The sequence below is a fragment of the Grus americana genome, chromosome 8, assembly GCF_028858705.1.
Source record: "Grus americana isolate bGruAme1 chromosome 8, bGruAme1.mat, whole genome shotgun sequence".
In the NCBI taxonomy this organism is placed as follows: Eukaryota; Metazoa; Chordata; class Aves; order Gruiformes; family Gruidae; genus Grus; species Grus americana.
This window is the reverse complement of record NC_072859.1, coordinates 28727943-28747410: the sequence shown is the minus strand read 5'-3', so window position 1 is coordinate 28747410 and position 19468 is coordinate 28727943. Positions and strand designations below refer to the sequence as shown.

Genomic DNA, 19468 nt, shown 5'->3' with positions numbered 1-19468 from the left:
ATTTGTCTTCTACTGTTTGAAGTGTATGTTACAAGGGTAACTAGAGTAAAAATGGTTTTCATAGTAAATTTTTCCTTGCTCTTATTTTTTAACTATAACTCAGTGCTGTTTGAAATGCAGTAAGTATGTATGTTTTATATGTTTTCTTTGTTTTCTCTTTAGGAGATATCAAACATATTCTAGAAAATGAACTTCAGATTCCTGCATCCAAAATGCTGTTAAAAGGGTGGAAGACTGGAGATGTAGATGATAGTGTAAGTTTTCAACTGTGTTTTCAGTTAACTGAATTTAGAGTTTCAAACTGAGCATCTGTGGGTGGGGATTACAATGCAAGAATTGTGAATTTCAAACAGCATCAGATGTCTCAGGTGGCATACAAGGAACTCTTTAAAACATTGCAGAAAAAATCAGGACAAATCACTTTAGTTTGTACTGCTTTTATGTATTACATGGCCCACCTACAAAAAGAATGTTACGAAGTATCTCGAAACAAAATATTTAGTGGTATTGTAAATAAGAATCAATAATTAAAAGAAATAAAATAATACGTCAGAATTGGTGAATGTTTCATATTTATAATGGTTTTTTTCTCCCCTCAGACTGTTTTAAAAACTCTACACTTGCCAAAAAATAATAGTCTTTATGTTCTAACACCTGACCTGCCTCCTCCTTCTTCAAGTCATTCTGGGTAAGTCTTTTGGCCGTAAATTCTACTTGTATGATTTGATTTTGTATAGTTTTTATGAAGCCACATGTATACTTGCAGGAATCTGCAATCAGTAAATAGAAGGCATTTTCACTGCCCTAGTAAGTGTTGGGATAAACTACCTCAGCACCTCATTGTTGAAAAAACCTTGGTGTGGTACAGGAACTACTTATGTACATGCAGAATTTTACACCTCCCAGATGCAATGACTGTAACGAGAGCTGGCCTTTCGTAAGGTACTGCATTATTTTGGTTCATTTAAAGTAAACTTGTATAAATCATTGCCAGCAAGTCAGAATTTTCTTTTTGAAATGTTTGTTATGTTCTTTTATCTTATCTTCTTGGACTTCTGAAATGTATGTAGATAGGCTGAATAATTAAATCCTTCTAACTGAGCAGAATATCATTTATTACTGATTTGAATACTCAAAAAGTTAATGGTGAGTATTCATATCTCAGTGAATATTGCTAACATTTGAAAATGGAATGTTATTTTACGGAAAATGGAATCTTTACTCTTTTAAAGTAATTTGTAATTACTTTGGCTTGTTTTCTTTCCTGCCCTTCCCTTTCTCCAAGGCAGACCTGTATGTGCTCTTTACCAGGAAAATATGAATTTTATTCGATAGCCACTAGAGGGTGCCCAGTAATTAAGCCTGGAACAGCAACGCTGCTCCAGACCCCAAGCGAGCAGGGAGGGTTGCGTTTGGAATTGGGCAAATTGCATGATCATTAGATCAGAATGCCTTCAAGTTGTCTGAAGAGGGAGTTGTTTTTCTGCTGTTGTAGTCGATAGGAGAATATTCTACAAATGCAGTCGTATTACTGATGAAGGAAATTCTTTGACAATCAATAGAGATAAATAACTGGTTGCCTAATGACTAAAAGTACTTCATATATTACTAAAAGGTTTTTGTGCACATAACCGTGTAGTCTGTGGAGGAAATAAGAACGCTGATATGAATTATAAAAATACTACTAATAAAGAAGTGTTAAGAGAGGGAATAGTGGCACTGGAACAGAGGGAGCAGGGTGGTGGTGAGCTGTATGTGAACTGCATGTGCTCTATATGTGCAAACAGGAGCTGTAGTTGTGTGTGAGGACAATAAGCCATTGTATTTAAGCAGCTAATTGAAGGACAGTGAAAATATTGTGGAAAAACACTCTACATACTAATTGTTTGTTTTGTTTTGCTTTTTCAAAATCAATGTCCAAATTCAAAATTTTCTACAGGTATCACTGTATATTGTAATTTGAATGTCTTTGATTCTGGAAAGAAAACTGAGGTCTGAAGAATGTTGTTTATTGCAACTGCAATAAATTATATAAGAACAAACTGTTTAAAAACAGTTCTTAGGCTTTTTAATTGGATGAATAGTTTAAAAAAACTTTACTTCCTAGTAAAATCAAAGTGGTTGTTACTTTTACAGTTTACACTTGTTTCATAGTGAAGATTAGTTCTGGATATTTTTAAGATAAAGTTGGTAGCTCTGGGATTGCAAACGATGATTAATTAGTGGCTACTTAAACAAGGATAATTTGAAGACTAGATCATCTCCCTGAAGTCATAAATTCTAGATGAAAGGGGAGGCTTGCCTCCAATTAAAGCATCAATGCAGATCAAAACACATCTAATTGAAGCAATGTACCAAACCCAGTTACACTGTTTACTGCCTACTGTTAGGTCAGTTATTATTCAGATTAGTTTGTTACCCACAATTTTTAAAAGCATGATGCTCACATCTTTTATTAATGGATGTTAAGGATCTTTGCCTCTTACTTTGTGAGTTCATCTGTCATTTTCTTCAAATGCCTTCTATTTTGAACTAGAGATAAATAGTCGTGATTTGAATATCTCCAGAAAGTGATATTTGAAAAGCCTGAGATTTCAATACGTGATATTTTATGTATATGCCCTTCTTAAAAGGAGCAATCTGGTCACAGCTGTATAAACTCCGTTTTGTGCCTGTTCTTGACACTGAGGGAGAACAGTGTCTGAAACATCCTTTTCCAACATATTGGTACGTAGGCATTTTGAAGTTTATTGTGACAGACTGAATGGGCTTAACCCAGAACTGACTTAAAACTAGCATCTAAATGTAATGGCAAAGTCATCCTGCAGTTTAAACAAGGAAAAATCTCCTAGGGTATCTTCGTTCATCAGTGGCATATCCAGAGCTTTTATAGGTAATAGAAACCCAGTGAATTACTACCGCATGCTAGTAAATTGAGGTGTAAAGATTAAATTTAAATGTCAAATACCACCTGTAGAGTTACATACCCTGCTTCCACCATTTCAGTTGGCAAAGCCATACTTATCTGTACATGATATCCAGAACAATAACATGTTCTGTGAGCTGTGGACTGATTTCTAGTGAATTCCTGCCTCATCCAGAGGCTGCAGTAACTTGGCCCTCTCCTCCCTTGATCTTACCTACCTCTGACACTGCCTCCTGTTCTTCTCATGTATTTTGTAGCACCTATGCCGTTTTTTTCCCCCTGTATGCATAGACAGTCAGCCTGCCCTGCCTCTGTTCTCCACCTGGTAGCCGAGTAATATCGAAGGAAAGGAGGCATTGCATGCTGGTAGGTAGGTCTGTAATCATTGGCTAGAAGTTGGCTGGATGGAGTATAAAAATACGATGCTTGTACTGCAGCCTTTTGCTAAGGTGGGTAGTAATTTGGGTCCCTTTCCTCTACCCAGCTGTTGATTTACACTCAGTCTTTGAGACTTTATAATGCTGTCACACCTCCTTGAAACTAGTGAATAATGTTCAAAAGTTACGGGATGGGACAGGTGGTTGAGAAAAACATGATTTCCTTTGGAAAGCAGCCTTAAAAGGAAAGGTGTCAAAGAATGTCCATCATTTAATTGTCCAAGGGGAGGAGAGATCCCTTGCACTGGCTTTGTCGGATTAGATTTTGCACTTCCTCAGAGTGACTTTCCTTCCCTTTGTTGCCTCGGGTGCTTCTTGAAGGCCGGCGATGCCCAGTTCACGGAAGAGGTTTTGGAGAATGTAATAGAGGGGAGCGTCAAAAGCGTAGGCGTGCGAGTCTGCCCACCGAGCTGGGTCATCCCGATCGTCTCCTTTCTATCTTGTGCGTTCTGGGAGGCACTTTTTCTCCATTTTTTTCTTCAGTTGTCGCTTTAATGGGTAGAATGTATTTTATATTTATACTTTTTTGCTAAATAGCTGAAAGTCTTAGATACTTTATTATACCTGATGAACCACTGGAAGGTTCAAACCAGTTAAAAACTATTTCGCCAGGTACATACCTTGGCGGTTATTACAAATAATGTCTTTTTGCTAAGCAATTGTAATTTATTGAAGAAATGTAATCATCTGTGTGGATAGGAATAAAAAGCCCCATCTTTGATGTAATGGGTCCATATATTGCAGAGTGAGCGTGTGCTAGATTGTTGCAGAGGAGTGGTGGTTGTGGCATGGCGTCTTCTTGTACGCTGTCAACTGTAGCAGAGTGTTAATTAAGAACGATGTAACCTGCAACTCCAATTATTAGTATTGTCTGTTTAGCTGGACAGGAGCAGTGCCTTGCTTTAGTTACTTTGAAAGCTTCAATAAGAATGGTAAGATTAATGTTTTATTTTCACATCTGCTCATGAGACAGTTTAAAAATCCTGAAGTTTAAAATGCAATAGAATGTAAACAAAAGGGCTTCTGCTCATTTACATGTTAGCCAGATTTGCTAACTGATTGCTGTTTGAACCTAATCTACCACCTCCTGCTGCATTAGCTACAACAAACATTACATTTACATACTGATTTCTTATTTTGTTTTAATGTAAATAATCTGTAATTACAGTAAATTTGGACTTCTGTTGACATGAGCTTGTATAAATCTGTAAGTTTAAAATGGAAATGTTAATTACCTTGCGTCATACCTATTTATATAAAATTCAGAGATTTTGGGGGGGAAATTGCCATGTGCCTGAGAAAGATATTATCTAATGGAAAATACTGAATGCATTTCATAAAAACTTACAGAACTGAAATGAAAAGGAGCATTTGCTGATCATTGATTAAGGATATACTTTTGGTTTCAAAGCTTAAAATGTTACTAAAATTTCAAAGAAAAAGGCTATTAAAAAGCAAAGCATTACCTCAAAGATCAAAGCATTAAGGCAGTCACTTAATGGATACAGCCAATCTATTTTATGTAGTAAGTGTTATAGAACAATAGAAAAGCAGTAAAACTGGAAACTTAAAATATAATAAATATCAATACTTAATACCATCTTGCTTCAGCATTGCATAGACTGATTGAACAGTTGCTGTCCCCTAAGATTAGCATTATTAGCAGTTACACATTTTTGGCTAAATATTGTTTCTATTCTTAATTTATTAGACTTGTGGTTTATAAATTGTGCTGTACTGGAAATTTGATGGAGTAGCTAGTGAATAAACTCTTTCCAGACTCTTAATTGAGTTTTGATATTTTGAGTTTAGTAAAAAAAAAAAATCTTGCCACTTCCATTGAAATTTAAGTTTCAAAGAAGAACATTTTTGTTTGCATGTTCTAGAGTTTCAACCCCAGTTGAATCCTGGTCCACCACTGAGGTTTCTGTACATTGTGATAATGCTGAGATCCAATGCTACATAGGCAATCCATATGAAATCCTAAACTAGTCTGAGTCTCTCTTGCTAGAACTGGTCAGAGTGAGGACTGTGCGCACGTCTATTTTCTTTTGTCTGTTCTTGGACTTCTTTTTTTGGGTGTAGGCAGAGTTCCTCTAATGGAAGATTGGTGCCCCAAAATACCATCGAGTTCCCTTGTCTCCTGTGCTGAATAGTGAATGTACAAACATTCAGCTGAGGAAACACAAATGTAATGGCAGTATATAACCTATCAGCAAATGCTTTTGAAAGCTAGGTTTTGCAGTACGGGGGAAATGGTGCTGATAAGAGTGGCCTACTTTAGTCCTGTTTCTAGAATTTGGTTTGTTTTTTTTCTTTTCCCCCCACTAATTAATTCTCAGATTAATTAAATTCTGTTAACACTGATGGCAAAAAAAAAAAAAAAATCTGTCTTGACTTTAATGGGACCTGGGTTTTGGCCCTGATTATTTTTTTTCTTTCTTTTAATGCAGATGTTTCATTTGGAAGATTGTAGTCAACTGATAACATTGGCAGGAAAATGAAACTGCTGCAAACACTGAAGCCAAAATTTTAGAAATGTGCATTGTGTTCAAAGTCAGTCTTCTCAATATAGTTATGTGCACCTAAAAAGAAATAAAAGTAAGCTTCAGCTTACTGTCAGTGAGAAGTCTCATCTAAATACGCTTATTTTATATATTTGATCATAGCCTTAATGGCTGAAAGTACAGTTTTAGGGCAAGGTATGTTTTGGATGCAGTTCTGTTCCCACAAATAATTTGGGGTGATCTACATCCCTAGTGGTTGGAGGAAATTAATATGGGAGGGGACTGACATCGCTGGCAGTACAGCTGTGTGTTCAAATCAACGCCATCCTGCAGAGGAGCGTTGGTACGCGTAGGCTGTCATTGGCATAAACTGCCCTTCAGATGTGTCATCCATTCTTCCTCCCATTGACTTTCTAACTTAAATGGTCCAGGTCTTATGGCTGTCAGACCATACGAAATTTTGATATAGGAGCTCAAAGGATTGGGTCAATTGACCACTGCATTTCTGTGTAAGCAGAAGTAATAGTCCTCATTATATTATTTTTCTGAAGAAAAGGTGAATGAATAACCATGCACTTTAATTGCTAAAATTTTCAAAACTGATTTTTTTCTCAATTTTTTCAGTTTTGTTTTTTTTTTAAGGCAGCTAAATTTTCAGTCTCTTCTTTGATCGTATTTGGTGAATATGTACTGAGAATTTGCTTGTTAACAACATTCAGCTTGTGGTGTTTAGAAATCAAAAAAGTAGAGGTGCCAAAATTATTAGTTACTTCAAAAATTGAGGCTTTTAATTTTAAGGCATTTCATTTAAATTAACTGTGTTTGAAGAGTATTTTTTCCTTTTCTAAATTCTCTCTGCTATCACATCCAGATAAAATAGAGAAGTGGAAAACCTTTCCTGTGAACAGATGCTTTTTATTAGCATGCTGTATTTTGGATAGTACTGAAATGTGTGTATCATGCATACCTTGAGAGACTGAGGGTTTGATCGAACTAGCCTGTTTCATTCTATGTTTCCATCAATTACAGAATGAAAAACATGAGTCATGTTATCGGTTAGCATGTACAGATTTTCAGATGGAGTCAAAAATAGCTATCAGAGCCTTGTGTGATTCTGTATGGAATCCAGAGCCATTCACATATGCTGTAATTAACGTTTTCAGAGCAATTAAATATGTCATTCGCCTCCAATATTTGCTGAAAACAAATAAAAAAATCAGAATCTGAAAAAGCACAGCAGGATATGTTAGTTGCTACTGAACATTTGCCAAAAGAAAACATGGTTACGGCGATGCTGAACTTATTGTTAACAATCAAATTAGAATTACCTTTGAAAATAGGCACACAGCTTTTCAGGACTCTTTTTTGGGTTTTTTTCCCCCCCTCTTTTTTTTTTTCTTTTTTTCTTTTTTCTTTTTTTTTTCTTTTGAAGGACTGTTAAGTATTTTAAATTATTTAGGCCTTTTCTTAAAAGATTTTCTGACAAGTGCAGCTAACTTCATGTTCAGCATAGATGACTTCAGTCACATTTGTAGTGCCTCTCACACACTTGATCATACTTAACATGGACAATGAGTTAAATTTATGTTCCATATTGCAAAACCATAAAAGATGAGAAATAGCACTTCGTGATTTTGTTTTGTAGTATGTGATTATTATGTTTAAGATGTCACAGAATCCAAATTAAGTTGCTGAGTGAAGATATTTTTGTAAGGTAATTTTTCTTGAGATGTTAAAGCAAATTGTGCATCTCTTGCTAAAGCATCCAGTGAGTATTGCATGGGTTCCTCAGCATCTGAGCAGCCAAACTGCAGCTCAGTAATTCGAACAGAAGGAAAAACTAACAAATCAGGACTCAAATAATCTAGCAGTCTTTCTTGTCTTCTTGTATCTTAAGATACAGCTGTGCTCATCTACATACAGCATTTGTCCTTTATTGCTAAGACAAATGGCATGTTGAAGTGTCACGGAACAGTGAAGATGTGAAGGAAAAAACCCAGTCTGTCATTCTTTTAAGAGTATGTGATAAGAAAAAAAAAAAAAAAGAATTAGCCCAATTTAATTCCATATGCCACTGAACAGCTCAAGTCTGCATAAATATTGTTTAGCAATCCAAGCTATGTTACAATGTTGCTGCAGTTTTGTAGCCTATATAAGGTTGTACAGAGCTATAATTGCCGTGTCTGTAATGGAAGTCCTGCCTTCTATTTTGAAAAGTAGATAGCTGCATAATTTTGTTCCTAATTAAGCAAGCAGGATGCCTTTTTAACATCCAGATGTTTTGTTACCAGGAAAATCACAAAAAACCTGAAGTTTTTGACAACATAAACATATAGTTGGCCTGTTTAATCTGTATCTTAAGATTTATTTTTTTAATTCATACGATTAAAGATGTTTTAATGTACGTTTAAAAGAATTTGAGCAGAACTAACTTTTCTAAATGCTGAATACCCACATGAGAAATTTTGCTGTGGTTAGTTTTCCAGTTCTAATTAGCTGGGTTTATGTGCTTTGAATGAAACTAAGCGGAAGAATTTCCGTTTGGTTTATGCTTCAGGTAACCCTAGAGAAGCGAGAGCATGCTTTGCCTTGTTCTACTTACCATCAGTTTTTAATGTGCATTGTAGCTTGATAGTTTGTCTGGTCATCAATATGCTTACAAGCCTGGTATTAATGGCATTATGAGTGCTAAATATACCCCATGTTTGTGAAGATAATGTGATTCTCTCAATTTTGAGAATACTTAACATTAGAAGAGCTTTAAAGGCTGCAGTCACCTTATTAAGGAAGGAGTTCAGGAATGGCCTTTGGTCATTCTCAGCATGCTTCCTTGCATTTAAGAGTGAAAAGAGAGATGATAATGTTGTGCCTGGACTTGTCCATGTAGAGTTTAGGGTACCCTGGGGTTTTTGCATCTAACTGTAAAACAAGCTATAACATGCTTATCCCTGATTTTCTTGTTTTTCTTTCAACCATTTCAGGGCTCTGCAGGAGTCATTAAATCAAAACTTCATGCTGATCGTCACCCATCGAGAAGTCCAGCGGGAGTACAACCTCAACTTCTCAGGAAGCAGTACCATTCAGGAGGTGAGTGCTGTTTCACAGCTGAAGAATAAATGTAGCTCATTACAGCTAATGCCAGCTCTGTTAAAGAGGGTTTACATGGTCTTGATGGATATTCCTTTATTTTATTAGTCTTTTTTTGGTTTAATCAACTGGATCATCAGGATTGCTGTAATTTGATTAAAGAATTTGGCCTAAAAAAGGTTTTCTATTAAATTACACAGAAAAGATGTTTGGTTTTGCATTGTAGTAGCAAAATATACAAACAATGTTTATTGAGTTATTCTAGAGTGATGAGGAAAGGCAGTTATTCAAACTACATTTTATCTTTAAGCACTTTGAAGCTCCATCTGTCTTCCCTTCTTTTAACCAGCTCCATCTCCATTTTGTAGGCATCTCTACCATTGCTCGTTGCTATCTTAGCGCTGTAATTCTTACTGGCTTGGTAGCCAAATGGTTTTGTGTATAATGGACATCACTGCCGTTCTGTAGAATGGCCAGCAAGGGGTGATATTGTAGAGAACTTCGTCAGAATGAAGTCCTATAGGAAGAAGTATCTCTACTGTGACTCTGGGCTCTCTGAATTTAGAAAAACCAGTCCTTGCATATTTTTAAAACTCCTTTCTAAAGCCAAAGGTTGTTGTCTAGTGCTCTGTGGTAGGTCTAATGCCAGATGTTTTGGATGTTATTTTCCATATAACCCACTAACTTCTGGAAACATGACAATCTAGAAATGTGAATCTTCAGAATTCACATTACAAAATATTAAGATTAAATGTTTGCTTTTCAAATTAAATGTATGTTTGCTATTGGTCTGACACTTCTCTCAGTCTTTTAGGGTTGAACAGATTTTATTGAAGTTTTTCATGTCACATGCTGACATTGCAGACAGAATGATTTTAAGTTCTGTAATATTAGCTGTAGGAGCAATATCTCGTACAACAATGAAAAATGATCATTAACTGTTTTCAGTTAATGATCAGAATCTTGTTATTCTTAAGATCTAAATTCTGATCTTTCCCCTATGTGAAAGCCTGTTTTCTACTTTACCTTTTGAAACCTATTATAGTAAGTTCTGGTGTGTTTGTTTATATTAAAAAATAAAACCACACATATTTGCATCAGTTTGTTTTTTGAGGGGCTGAGCTTTGACTCTTTGCAATTAAAAATAATTTGAATCTTTATGGAAATAAATGATCAGAATATTTGTTTTTAATTTTAAAGTTGTGAGATTCTGAAAGAAACCATGTACCTAGATATTGTCTTTTTTTTTTTTTTTAATCTATGCTATATCAATTACTACTTGCTGGTGGGTCTTACCTGTCTTAAAGGAACCAGAAAGCTATGACAGTCCGTGGGAATCTAGGCTGCCTTTACGTGCACTGAAGTTTTCTTGTTTGTTGGCAATGGCAGGTTACAGCCAACGTGTTAACATATGAAGTCGACATAATTTAAAAGTCAGTTACGATTTTCCCCATTGAACAACCAAAATCCAAAAGCCCCTGACCATTCCATAACCATCATGAGCATCAAACCTTTCTTTGCCTTTCTGTCTTGTATCTAAGTATTATATCTAATACCGTGTATAAAATTATGATGCCAACTTCAGGGGCTAAAATAAAAAGAGAACTCCGGATCTTCTTGTGCAGCTGATGCTGAACAGGTGAATATGTCTGTCTGTGCAAAGTCTCGTGGAAACCACTGGGGATTTGGCTGAGGTAGAAGGGTTGGCGAACATTTGTCTAATTATAGAAAACAAGCACTGTTTTGTGTGTTAACTCCCTAATGGCTTTTTAATTTAATTTTTTTTTTCTTTTAGCGTAGAGTGAGCATTGTAACAAATGATTGATGAATCTGGTTACTCTGTGCGATTTGGAGGAATTGGTGATATCTTTCCTTCTCTCCTTTGTCTCTCTCCTCTCCAGGGACTGTTAGATTTTAATTTTTTTTCCCCTTCACTCTCTTATTCACACTTTAACAAATTAATAGTTTACTTTCCTTCTGGTATATTTTTATAATCGTGGAAAAGCTCTATGCGAGTTGCGGTTGCCAACCACAAGAGGGCAGGAAGGACTATTCAATTATTACCTAAAAATGCCGTTCAGTGTTTTCAAATTAGCTTCTGGTATATTAACAAAAAGGAGTATAATGGCCAAGTTATTGTTTGATTTACAGATAATTGGCATATTGCAGGGAGGAGACTTAATTTCACCCTTTTAAATTAAACAGGGAGATTTAAAAAGACATAAAATATTCATTAATGTTCAGTGATTATAAAGCAGTGGCATATATTTATTCTACCTTTATTACTGTTTCGATGGGAAAATACTGCAAATATTTCAGAAATCGACTTGGCCATACTGACAAGTTGAAATGTTTAAGCAGTGTTAATGCAATCTACTCACACGTTATATCCTATGCAGAAAGATTCAAAATGACTACATCAATTATTAAAAGAAATATTTAAAATTCTATAAATGCTCTACTGCTTGCCACAGTTGGGTGCAACTGTCTCTCCAGGGCTAGTTGTTTAGTTTGTTGTTATTATTAGTGCTGTGAATTTTAAGGAATAGATATTTTTTTGCAAGTGTTTCAAAAAAAACCCCAAACAACCCAGCACACCAAAAACCTAACCCCACCACCCTTTCAAAACCGACATAAATATTTTGTAATGGATTAAATGCAAAATCCAGTGATCTCTCGGCTGTGCTTTTCCTGAACTACTGTCGCTTCAGTTCTCTGTTGTCTTTTTTTTTTTATTGTATAGAATGCATGTTTAATAGTAAATGATATTTGGATGAATTGTTCAAGGAAATCTTGCTGTTTAATGAAGAAACAATCTGACAGAAAATTCTCTGAGAGAAGCCTGAAGCTGTAGTGCTCATGTCTGCTTCCACAATTTCTTACGTATTAATTCGATAGTTGGATTTTGGACAGTACTTGAAAACGCTTTATTTTAACATGCTTTATCTACATCTTCAACTGTTTACATATTAAGATTAATTTCTCAGTTTTAAAAAATATGTTACATTCAGTTATACTGATGTGTGATTATGAGCCTATAGGGAATCTTCAGAAATGAAATTAAAAAATTAAACTGAACTTATCCAAAATTCTGGATATTGGATTTTTATTTTTTTTTTTTGTGTGTGTGTGTGAGTTAGGTAGGGGAGTTGTTAACTTGGAAAGTTAATGATAACATGTTGGCCTAAATTGCAAATTAATCTGTGTCACAGGTTTCTGACATCTGTTTGTTCTTGTAAAATTGCAGTATTAAATTAATTCTGGGCAGATACTGTTCTGGGAAATGTCATGATTACTTTTTTCCATGATCCGCATTTTAAAGTGGAAATTAGTATGTTTTGTGCCAGTTTGGAGATGGCAAATTAATACATTTCCAATGTATTATATGGATAAATAAAGACAATTCTAACAAATCAAACTCCTAATACTTACAAGACTAAAAGGAGTTTACTGTTTGAATACTTGCTCTTTATTCTGCTAAGATAATCTGCAGCGGCTATCCATAATTGGAGTGAAAGAATTTTTAAATTTTTATTTGAGAAACTATGTGCTAAATTATTACAAGGCGTTGCCACGTTCAGCATAATTTGTTTTCTGTCTGTTCTTAGGAACTTGTTCTCGTTTAGAAATGAACGTTTCTGCTGCTCTTCATGTTTGCAATATTATTTGATGGAAACGAAGGACAGCCCTTCTCAGAGGGGGGGAATATTTAAATGTTTCACGGAAAGCAAGTTTGTGTTCTTATCCTGGAGTAGACAAACTAATTTGTGAGAAACTTTTTGAATTTGAGTTCATGTCACAATAGCATGCTCCACATTTTTTGTTGTTTTAGTCAGTGACATTGTGTGTGTGTGGGGGAAATAATTTTTAACAAGCTGGATAAGTCCGTTAAAAACAAGGAGCTTGCTTTTGTCTACTTTATTTTTGGTATAGACTTTGAAGCCTTTTTGTGATTCTTGTGTGCAGGATTACAGAAGTACCCAGCGTACACAAACTATGGCTGCTAAAGGCTGGATGAGTTAAATAGGCAGAAATCTCTGGCATCTTGTAGATTGGTGATTTTATTTTGTAACTGCTGGAGATTCCAGTTGAGAATACTAGTTAAAGCATGTACTGGGCACTATAATTCCTCGTAAAACATAAAATCTGTGCAAACAATGCAAAGATGATGGGTCCCTAAGTACTGGCTGCCTCTGCATAGCTGCATCTGCTCTTTATTCCGTTCCTTTAGCCAATAACCTAATCGGAGGCTAGCTGCTTAGCATCCCTGTCACCTGTGATAGGTAATATATTTGTTCTTTGTTCCCTATAGACTCACTGGCTGAGGTGGAATATGAAAAGCAATGTATCCAATAGCACTGCAGGCAGGAGGAGGAACTATTTGTGTGTACAACTGCTTGGGCTGAGATAAACTATAAATTCCATGTTGACAGACCCTAATGACAGTTTAAGTCCTTTGTACTGATTTTCCTAAAACTTTTTTGTTAAGTGGGTGAATGTGAAACAAGGTACAAACCTACCATTTATGAACTTGCAGGCAGAAACCTTATTTAAAAGGCCAAAATAGTCGTAATATGTAGATATAGGTAAGCAGATTAATTCTTTTCAACATGCAGAAAAATAGTCCAGCTGAAGGTCTTGTACCTTTTTCAGATTTGATTTTTGGTATCTGTACAAATTATTTTCAAGCCAATTGTTGTTGAGTGAGATCATCCGCAGTAAAGGTCAGATGTTGGCATGGGGACACAAAATGTATATATAAATAATGTTCTTCTTTTTAACGTTGTAGCTAAGTAATTACAATACAATACACTTGTGAAAGATCAGAATATGGACATACCCGAATATGGTACATACATTAACAGTTCCAGAAACAGTTGTGTTATATTTTGAGGTTTTTTGCTTGCTTTAAAATTGTTGAAAACTATGCTCACGCTAATAAAAAGCAGTAACTAACACTTTTTGGTATTTAATAGGAGGTGCACAAACATTCTACGCTATTGTTCAATTATTCTCTTAGTATCAGACAAGGTAGTAAAATACGCTGTTGCTATACTGATTGTACTCGAGACGTATATTCTTTTTGTGAAATTTGAACATTTTGTTTACTTTTTAAAGAAATCTGTCATGTGAAAATTATATTCAATTTAGAGTGAGTCACAACAACAGTATACATAATTTAAACATCTATCACTGTGATAGCCTCAGTGTTCTACAGTCGTAAATGAGTACCAGCTAGCAAGCTAGGTTTTGACTTTTTAAACGAGGAGAGAAAAATCTATTTTTGTAAAGCTAAATCAAGTTCTTGATGTTTTTCTTTTTTTCCCCTTTTTCAGAAAACCAGCACATTGCTAAACTAAATTTTATTTGCTGAAAGAAATCCTTGATAAACTTTTTGTAAATGGTCATGTGTTGGGAATGATATGAAAAGGAAGTTCCTTGGGAAATAAAGAGAAAATGCCTTTTATGTACCTGTTCGCAAGTGATAGCTTTATTAGGCACTTAAAATATCTTAATATCTGACTGTAGACATCTGTTTCGAAGAGATAGTATTGATAAAGGTATATAAGCATTCTTCTTTTTACGCAACGGAAACAGCAATAAGAGGTTAAGGAAGGGCACTCTCTTACTTCTCTATTAATTACGAAGCTTAATATATTCCTGACAGAATATGTTTCATAACCTGTGATTTGGGTTTGGTGGGTTTGGACGTGCATATCATTAAAGAAACAATCTTCAGTTATCAAAAAACTGGTAAACATGGACATTTTTATATGCAAGAAAAGGCAGAGAGTAAATAATTGCACTAGTGACCAATACTGTAATAATCCTGTTTTACAATATGCACTTGACAGGTTGTAATAGTGCTAATTGAAGAGACTAATTCACACTTGCTTCATTCTATTCAAAGGCAAAATCAGCAGCTTGTTTTGCTTTTGACCAGATGGTCCTGATGAACACCTACTGTGCACTTTAAGTGCTTTACTAGAATTACAAAGGCTGGGGGCTGCGTCCGACTCAAAATGATTTGAGAAGAGAAAAAAACCTCACTGCTCAATGGATTTGGTGCAACTAAATTAATTCTAGTGGACCCATTACACATTGAGCCCCCTTTTCAAAGTGCTGAGCCTCCTCGTTTGTTCTGTAGCAATGAGAAAGTGAAAGGCAGATTACTGCAAACAGAAATAAAAAAAAAGTGCTGTGAAAAGGAGAAAAGAGGCCTTGAAGCCTTTTCATATCATTTGGGTTTTTCAAGTGCGTTATTTTTGGGGAGGGTGGATGTATGAAAAGCCAATTGGAGTTTTTTTTGTTTTAAAGTGCGCTATTTAAGTACTATGAATATAAAAGCAAGAGCAACAGTTGACTGAGTTTACTGTGGTAAAGCTTTGTGTCCAAGGATGAATCAAATTCATTATAGTCAATGCTTTGTATTTTCATATGAATGTAGGGTTAGTTTCACAAGACTGTGTCTGTTTAGGATAATTATAATTTAATATTTTCCTTTCATAAAGTTATCACTGTAGATATCTAAAATTTGCTGAAAGCAATGTTTTTCCTTGAATAAATTTAGAAGCACCCAGAGAGTTTAAAACTCCAAAGGAAGCTGTTTGATTTCCAAGGGAAGGCGAGGCATGTTCCAATAGCATCGAAGCACAGATTATTATAACTAATTAGAAGTCACACATCTGTTAGCTTTCGATTTGTCAGCGCTTGTAGTTTTGTGTGTGTGTTTATATCTCCCTTCTTCCTTTCTCTCGTTCTCTGTCTCTATTACACTCCATCGGTAAGCGTAGCTGGATTTGAGAGAAACTCTGGAAGGATAAGGATCAATTTATTTGAATTTGAAAGTAATGAGGAGTCATTGTTATAATTTTGGTTATAGGTTCGGCTCCGTAAATGCTCAGTCATGTGAGTTGTCCTTATTTTAGAAGTAATCACATTGAATTGAATGGCTTTGCTCATGTAATTTAAGGATGCTAAGGATTTTGGGGATCAAGCCCTAATTTAGAACCCTGATTTTTTTTTTTTTTTAAATTGCAATTAAAACCATCGCTTGCTATTCTGATTTTGAATATTTGCTATGTTTTACTTTCGGGGTGGAGAATTTTTATGGAAGGCTTCTATCGTAATGCTAGCTATTAAAAAGGTGTTAGCATGAAATGACAAGAAAACCTAAGCAGCTTTATGAACATATTAAACAGCTATGTCCCTAGTTCCTGTGCTATTTAAAGTGGGAAAGCAGTACTCTCCAGCTAAATACCGTAGCACTATCTGTGTAAATTATATTTAGTTGAATCATAAATGAAAAAATAGTTAGCATTTTTTTTGCAATTAGAAAAAAATTAATTTACAACTTGTAAATTAAAGTGTACTAGAGCATGGTTTAACCTCTCTATCCTGTGTTAACTATAATACGATCACTTCTGTTATTGCATGATATACATGATATACACTTATATTAAAAAAAACCAACAATCGTTGAATTGCTGATTTGTTTTCAAACAATGAAATTTGTATTTGTGCAAATTATAGTAGGCACAGTGTTCTCTCATGTTTTCTCATCAAACAACCCAATTATATTTATAAATAGTGAGGTGCTAATGAACTGTTGTTCTAGAAAAGTTGTTGTTTTTTTTTTTTAACTTGAGTAAGAAAGGAAACACTTCACAATTTTAGAGTGTTTGCTTGGTGAGAAAACATTTGAAAATATTGTACTTATGTAAATCATGTTGGTGCTATCACTTTTAAATACACAACAGAAGCTAATCTAAAAACCCCATCAGTTCATATGGAGCGCAACTAGATTCTTGACATTGTAAATTGCTCACTTAATTGGGAACTGGTGATTTACTTTTATTCATTGAGTTACAGAAGTTTGGGTTTTTTTCCACTAAGAGTTTATATTTCAGTTGAAAGTTCATTAGTGCATTCATTTAATAGAAAGAGGAAATTTTTTTGGATAGTTGAGGTGATGAGGATATTTAACGTAGTAGTTGTGGAGATACGACACTGAAATGGTCAACAGTATCTTAGCAGCAGTGTAATGATAGTGCTGTACTACATCACTGTAATTTCTATGCAAAGAAAATAGTTGCTGTTTCAAATGTGAATTAATAATGTTTGTCTCTGTCTGGTCCATAACATCTTAGTGAAACTGTGCGCTATTTCTTTAGTAAACCTGTTTCTTATGATTTTTCAGTTATGTTCCTATATATGCGTAAAACATGAACTTGAAAAGTTATTCTTTTGTTTTGGTACCAAGAATCACGGGCATAAATTGAAGAGCCTTGCACTCATTTAAAGGATAAAATGGCCTCACAATCACCCTCAAGAAATCCCCGTTACTGTTTTTAAAAAGGGTTATAGAAGCTCTCGGCAAACATTTGCAATAAGTGGCAAAATTTATGCCTTGCTTTGTGATAGTTGCGTGACCAGACAGTGGGGTATAGGATTGTTTTAAGGTTTTTACAGCTGCAGGCAAAAAGCATCTGTTCCTAGAAAAGCCTTCATTGTTTAATTTTGACACTGACTTTTCCATGCTGCTTGTACCAGTCTCTGGATTAGGTGCCACTAAGATAAAATTTGTTTTAAGTTGCTCCCAAATGCAGCTGTCACTATACACAGCCTTGTAGCTTAGGCAAAGCAGACATAATCAAAACAAGCATTTTTGTACGAGGTCATCTCGGTGGACTGAAAAAGCTCAGAGCAGGAATTTTGACAATATTGTATCTTGTGAGTAGCTAAGCTAATAGCTTTTGTGTTTGTTTAGTAATTCTTCTGGTGATCACTAACGTATATGACTGCCTCAGAAACAATGAAAGAAAGGGATTTTTTTAAACTGCACTGGTTTTCTTATACATTTTTTTTTGATTGAGCAGTTACTGCGGTATTCAATTGCATACACTCCGTGTGTGTGTGTGTCTCTCTGTATCTCTACAATGAAATGGAATGATTTACCAAAATCTGGGAGCACTGACGTTTTTGAAGGAGCTTCCATTTCTTTCCTTCAAAGTTTCCAGTGAATTAAAAATGAAAGAGCACTTCATTTTATGTATCCCAGAGTTGTGTTAATTTCTACCCAGCTGGTCTGAAATGATTGATACAAAGCCAAATTTGTGACTGCCTGCATTACAAAGTCTGTAATTTGCTAATGAATTATGATAATAATCTTTCATCATACATGAAAGATTTAGACAAACAATTTACTAACTATATAGTTTGATCACAATTTTTGGGTTTGTACCAAGCCTCGAATCTACTTTATTTTTCCCTACCTAGAATAGCAGACCAAAGTGAATTTATCCTTACCTTGTTTTGAAAGCAATAATGCTGAAAGATATGTGGGGGTGATGGTGGACAGCAGAAATGATATAAGCTTGTAGTGTAAAAGTCTGTATTTAATGTATATACAAACCAAACCACCCCGTTTCCAACTAGAGAAGCATCACAGTAGGCATGGCACAAGAAGTTGTATGAGACTGCATGTACTGTTGGAGGGACACACAAGTAAATGAAAACAGGGTAGAAAACAACCTGAAAACAGGTTTCTCAAGTTAAACCTCCTCTGGGTATGGTGGAGGCAAACTATTTAAAGCATAGCTAGACAAAGCCATAGAAGCAAACTAGGCTTAAAAAGAATGGAAAAGAAAATCAAGTCTGCCAGAAAAGGGAAAACTGCCACAAGATCCCGTCAACCTGAGTGCAGTTTGTGGTTACCTGAATATCATGTCAGCAAGCAGTTGATCTTGACCACTCTGAGGACCTTCTAAGGACAATGTTCACAGTAGGGCATGAGCACAGGATAAGCAGGTGTCTTCCTATACAAAATCTGCTTGGTTTTGGTCATCTCAGGGAGTGGATCATCTACCTTCTGACCAAAGGTGACTTCCCAGTTCTACAGAACTTGCTTCTGTATTGGATGTTTCACTTTTCCAATAATGAGCAACACAGGAAAAAGGAGAGGAGCTTTCCATTCAGTGCCCTCTGACTTTTCTTCTGTTTTTGCAAATAGCTTCGATCATTTTTCTGCTCCTCTTGAGCTCAGTGTAGGGCATTTAAGTAGACATCATTTTGTTGTTCACCCTAGAAAAACAACCGTCCAAACAAAAAAACCCACAAGACCTAACACGTATATCCAGTGCTGCCATTATTGTTTGGATGAAACTGTTGACTCCAGTGGTTTCTGGCTTTATGTACTTCTATGAGTTACCTGAGACAGCTGGTTTCTCACCCCAAAAGCACATGCAGGACTGCCCAAAACAAAATCGTGTTGAGATTCCTGTGGCTACTATTATGTGAAATATTGTTTGACTGGTAAAAAGGTAGAAAAAATTAAGAAACTGGGAGTAAAGACAAGAAGGTAGGATGATCAGCAAGAAAATGCCATCCAGAGCAAGGACTCGTAACGTGGCCTTGTGAAAAGATAAGGAAAGGAGCTTTGGGGTAGGTGCTGTGACTGCAAAGGGAGTTGAACCATGAGCAGTGGCTTTTGGGTGTTGTTTTATTATGTT

At 35.4% G+C, this 19468-nt stretch overlaps 1 protein-coding gene across 3 annotated transcripts in view; it reads left to right on the top strand.

Annotated features, from left to right (window-relative positions):
* FAF1 (Fas associated factor 1) overlaps window positions 1-19468 on the top strand; it is a 176954-nt gene that overhangs the window by 47837 nt on the left and 109649 nt on the right. For all 3 annotated transcript variants that reach the window (XR_008578004.1, XM_054833154.1, XM_054833153.1), the window contains 3 exons: window positions 163-254; window positions 600-688; window positions 8852-8957. Coding sequence is in view for 2 of the 3 variants with exons in the window: in XM_054833154.1 (XP_054689129.1) it covers window positions 163-254; window positions 600-688; window positions 8852-8957 (287 nt within the window). In the remaining variant the exon portion in view is untranslated. The remainder of the gene's footprint in view (window positions 1-162; window positions 255-599; window positions 689-8851; window positions 8958-19468) is intronic.